At 39.6% G+C, this 5,396-nt stretch overlaps 1 protein-coding gene and 1 long non-coding RNA gene across 3 annotated transcripts in view; one reads left to right on the forward strand and one right to left on the reverse strand.

Moving 5' to 3' along the window:
* Positions 1–876: 876 nt before the first annotated feature.
* On the reverse strand, positions 877–3,073 carry LOC119591655. Its single transcript, XR_005230368.1, has 2 exons — positions 2,610–3,073; positions 877–1,881 (listed from the first exon to the last, which is right to left on the reverse strand). It is a non-coding gene; the product is annotated as an uncharacterized LOC119591655 (long non-coding RNA).
* Positions 3,074–5,028: 1,955 nt separating this feature from the next.
* LOC119592027 (protein IWS1 homolog A-like) overlaps positions 5,029–5,396 on the forward strand; it is a gene marked incomplete at its 3' end in the record, with an annotated part of 16,750 nt that continues 16,382 nt past the window's right edge. For both annotated transcript variants that reach the window (XM_037940820.1, XM_037940819.1), the window contains 1 exon segment: positions 5,029–5,369. Coding sequence is in view for 1 of the 2 variants with exons in the window: in XM_037940819.1 (XP_037796747.1) it covers positions 5,300–5,369 (70 nt within the window).

The raw sequence follows: 5,396 nt of genomic DNA on the forward strand, positions 1-5,396 counted from the left end.
CAAGACAATGCATGCATACATAAATTTCTATCAGCAGAAACTATGTAATATAAGAATACAGATAAAATGAAAAACAGGGTGTTTCATTCTAGATGTATGAATATTTGCATGTGTGCGTGTCTGTATTTGCCGTGCCTGTCGGTGTTTATGCAAGTGCGCGTTCAAAAAATACAAATTGAATTTATAGATATACTATTTTATTTGCAATACTTTAAGGAAACATGTGCATCGACCCGTAGTAAAACATGATGTTGCTAATTCTGCTACTACTTGTCCTCTTCATACTTTTAGATATAATATTTTATAAAGATGATTACAAAATCTATTTTAGCAGCCACAGTAGAACAAAATCATAGCAATCAAAATGTTTAAATTTAGTGATAGCCTCCAATATCGGCCCTTCCCAGTGAAGGGGGCAACTAACCCGGAGCCGCAAAAAATTGTTGCCACTATACAATATTTTACCGGAAACATTTCTGGGTCCGAACTGAACTGAAATGGCAAAACAGTATTTTTCTAGCTTACTAGCGATCAGAATAATGAAATTTCCGTTCAAAACTCTTGAAAGTAGGCCCAGGATTGCCTTCTTCTTAAATTTACTATATAATCTATGTAAAGGGTTTACTCCTTTGCTTGAATAAATCTATAGTGTAAAAGCCTCCATCTCAAGTGCCTCCACGAAAAGGATAACTTCATCTGCTGTTTACGTGGCTGAAATTAGCATGTTAATAATAATAAAATTGGAAGTGATTGTTGATTGAAAATAAGTGGAATTCATCTCCAGTATCATAAAAACCCTCGATGTACAAACAAAAATATTTGTTTATGAAGAAAATCTTAAAGCTGTCATATAACGCCCCTAGTCCTTCCTCTCTCTTTTTTTTAATGAATTGTAATTGTTAATATATAAAACATGCTATATGTTTTAACATGACACTGACATGAAGTTATTACTGCAACTAATATTCAAAAGACGGAATATACATGTTTAATCGTATTCCAAAAACATTTCCTGGAGAAATAAAAACAGTGACTTCAGAAAGATTCTGCCTGCAATACATCGGAGACTGTCTATCTACGTAAAAAGAACTACAGACATAAAATGCGGAAGCGCGTGCCGGAATCCGTCAACGCCGAACGATGGCCAACGCACGCATCGTTTGTGAGGTTGGTAGGCCTTTTCCCGCGCTCTGCCGGTCTGCCTCTCTCAAAATTGATCTACTGACCTACACTTCCCGCGTCAAGTTCGCGTCGAATTTGAACTGTTGCTCGGCTGTGTAGCATCTGCTTTAAAAATCCGATGCATTACTGCTTTCCAATATTGCCGTTATGAGAGCGCAGTTTTCTACTTTTGAATTGTCTATACTTATAATGTGTTTTGTTATATACTTTGTACTTCACTAAAGGTATTAAATCTTAAGCAGCTTGACAAAATCAAAACAGACAACATAGACCGGAGGCACACAGGGGAACAATGTGCAATACTGCATACTACTTTAGCTTTCTCTCCTCATATACAATTGAAGTTTGCTATTTATGACTTACAACGCCAGATGAGGGAGAACTGTCAAACGATATCATCAGCATAAAAATCAATAAGAAGGTGAGCCGTAACCCACCGGCTACAACTAGGCCCTCTGTTCCTTCTTTCGTGAAATTCGAGCGAAATTTTGAGGTTCAGCATTATAAGTCGCTAAACGTCATCGTAACGTCACTTCTTAGAGTATCATTGCCACACCTCGTCCCTTCAACCCCCGGATGCGGGAAGGACCTGTACATCCGGCAGAGGGTTGACTTGTCACTTGAACCTGAGGATGTTGAGAGCGTTAGACTCCGATTTTTCGTCTCTTTGTTCGACTTCCGCTAACGAGAAGGGCAAATCTGTAATAGAAAGAAAGCATTCGATTACGTATTATCATGATTTCCTGATATCAAAGAGGTGCATAGGCAGGAGGTTGTGCAACGCGGGTAGAATCTGCTAGGCATGTGGAAACGCTGGGCACAAACAAATAGGGTAGCGTATGTGCGCACACGGCACGTAGAGAGGGGGTGGTAGGGCAGCACAGGGTATAAAGGCCGTAAACCACAGTTTACACAGAAATGTTAAATCCATTTCGTGCACCAGAATCGTTCTACTCCTACACACAAAGATTTCTTGGTTGGCTAATATAATGTTATTTTGTATGTAAATAATAACTCTTGACGAGACTGTTTAAAGGAGAAACTAACTTTACTGCGGCATAAATTGTTATGTAAGATGGGAGTGAGCGGTTTCCACCCCAACTGCTCTGTAGGTCCTGCCCGCCACCAGTGATGGCTACATCATTTTTAATATTATCCATATGTTTACAGAACCGCTAAATTCCATTTCCGTTTTGTTTTGTAAAATTGGGTCAATTGAAATAAAAATCTGACATTAATAAGATAAATAGTGTAGCGCATAAACTAAACCATAGAACTCAAAAAGGTATGCAGAATATAGTGCCTGTACACTGTATGGGTTGACGCATTAATGACGTCGAAACATATCCTTCTTTCAGCAAGCAAATGAAAGTGCACAAGCAGCGGGGTAACTCTTTCATACAGAACAGCGGAATATGGTAACCCACTATTACTGTACGTATGGGTTGTTGTAGGTGGGGGACGAACACCTGGCGACTCTGAGGGTACAGCCGCTTTACCAGTGGTGCTGGACAAAGGCTGCATGTTAGCGCAGTCTCGACTGGTCGCGCCACCACCATAGCTACACTCACTCTCTGCTGTATGTCTGTGCTGTCTTCTGATTGCTTCGGTACACTGGGCCTATGTCTAAAATGTCCTTATAACCAGGTTGCATTTTGTAGGAAACGGGATCACCACCAAGAATATTGGATGACGAATACGTGCTTTGCAAAGCAACTGGTATCTTCTCGCTTTGTTTTTCAGCAAAGACGTATTGACCTTTTATTAACATGGAAAATGTTTAAATGTCTAGACTAGATATTACCAAACAGCCTCCACTATAAATCGTTTCGTGACGAAACAAATATGGTTGAATCCAGACACAAACCTCCTACACATTGGCATCGCTTTGGCCAACGCTGTAAGTAACCCCGGTATAGAGAATCTTATTTGTTGTTACTGATTATGATAATCCTGACATACTAGTTCTGCAGTTTACTCTATCTAAAGATTAGTAACCACATTCTAAATAGTAAATATATATAAATGACTTTAATCAAAAATATTTTTTATGATTATTCACAATGTGGTATGCTGGGGGTCCCACGGTAAACAAGAGAACATTGCTACATTTCCTACCTAGCACCGTAGGAATACGGATCGTTGAGTTGGATCAAATGATACTGCAAAACGTTATATTTCGTACTCAGAACGTAAGTAATGGTTTGACAATTAATAAAATGTATTGTAGATCTAACATTAGGAGGATCTACCGGGGTCTTTGACACTGCACGCACACCCCGGTAAAACATATAGTCACTTAAAAAAGAACTCCTTTTTTACTGATGGGTATTTTGCTAAAATATGTATGATAATACAAACGTAGTCTTTGTACCCACATATATGTGTATCCATTTGTATTACGAAAAATATTAATAAATTCCTTTATATCCGAACAGTGAATGTTATTCCCTAATGTTACGTGCGTTTACAGAACTCTTCGTTCTTACAGAGGTATTCATAAGTTTTCTCTCATTATCGCTTTTGGTTGAGGAGATAAAAAGCAGTACTTTCATTGTTTTGATCCAGTACTGAGCACTTACTACGATGATCTCATACGACTAAAATGTTTTCTAATTGTTAAAAAGCAATAATGATATCTTATTTTGTGCTGTGTAGAAAGTATTGATGGACTTTACTGGGAAGGTTAGTCACTAGTCGCTACAAGGGCTGTCGGCCCAAGCCATTTCGCGCGCTTTTTTCCTATTTTCGTCGTTTTGAGAACAACTTTCTCGGATTTGCATCATAGCTGGTGTCATTTATTTACTAAATACGCTGTTATGAAGCATTTTTTTATTGAAATAAACATCTTGTCTTTTTAAGTAAGTCTTAAGGTAATTTATATCTAGTTGTGAAAGAATGGTTCACGGCACCCTCGGGTCACTCGAATACCTAGTCAAGAGCATAGCAACATCACGCACAAAGGAGTAAATCCGGACTGGTAAAATAGGTCCTCATTAAAGGAAAATGCATTTGCTTGAGGATGCATGTCGCTGAATTAACATTGCACGAGTAACATCATTGCAGTGCATCAGTTTGGGTACAAAGATCTCCTACTGAGCGATATAGTTGTCAAAGGATGGAACGACAGCAAGTGTTACGAGGTGTGGGTGCAAGCCGTTGGTGTAAGCTCTTGAACTAGCGACATGAGACGAACCAGAGAAAGGCGTGGTGAACCCATCCACCCCCAGAACGCCGCCGGGGTGTCCTGTTTCAAAACTCTGGAACCTTGGGAAGCCAGTCGCACCCTTAACTTAGCCTTTGTTCTACGGGGACAAGCTTGAATTTATTCTTTGTAATGCAATGTAAGTAATTTAACATACTAGTAAACTAGCTATGTGCGTCTCTCTAAGTAATTGGCTATTTAGTATACTGAAAGTAAACATCGTTATGTCTCAGTAAGTTGCTCTCGTAAGGTGGGGTGACATTTTTCCAAAATCATATGAGAGAAAAATAAATGCGAGATTCATCAGTTGTTAGAGTTCCTACAAAATGGCCGAGTGAGCCGTGTGCAAACGTCCGCACTCAGTCCGCGCTCGCCCCACACTCGCTGTCTTCCACTCTCAACTCCCGCTCTCACAGCGCTCGACTACCCATCCGAAATTTTTTGTCACGAAATCCCGGAATTCGCCTTATTTTCTCAAAGAGAACGTAAATAATATTTTTTATATGTTCCAATTTCCTAAAGCTATTATAGATTTTGACTAAACAATTAGATTCCAGAAAGAAATACTATACTGAGCGTGTAAGTTGAGCAGCCCAACTTTCAAATGAAGCCTTGGCTGTTTACCAACAGATGGCAGTGATGATGTTTGTAGCTGTGACCAATAGTGGTGTAGAGGAAGCGCAGTGTTTGCTCTCAGATTAATGCTATTTCTAGTTTAACAGATGTTATGTGGACTTGTGAACGTGCGTAGATGGTGCATGAGTGTGATATAGTTCGATAATGAACGACGAAAACGAGGAAGAAATCTTGGAAACGCTTAAATTTCCCAAAGGCCACCAATAAGCCTAACTAGCGCGGCCCTCTTGGTTCAATGGTTGTGAAGCAACACAAACTTGCATTGGTTTGCGGACGATGGTTTCTCCCTCTAAAAAGAGGCAGATAAAGGGCAGAGTGACAAGCGGATGCAAAGGCGATCGCAAAGGTGGGTTACAGTTGAATTTGAGTGTTA

The sequence above is a fragment of the Penaeus monodon genome, chromosome 29 (assembly GCF_015228065.2).
Source record: "Penaeus monodon isolate SGIC_2016 chromosome 29, NSTDA_Pmon_1, whole genome shotgun sequence".
In the NCBI taxonomy this organism is placed as follows: domain Eukaryota; kingdom Metazoa; phylum Arthropoda; class Malacostraca; order Decapoda; family Penaeidae; genus Penaeus; species Penaeus monodon.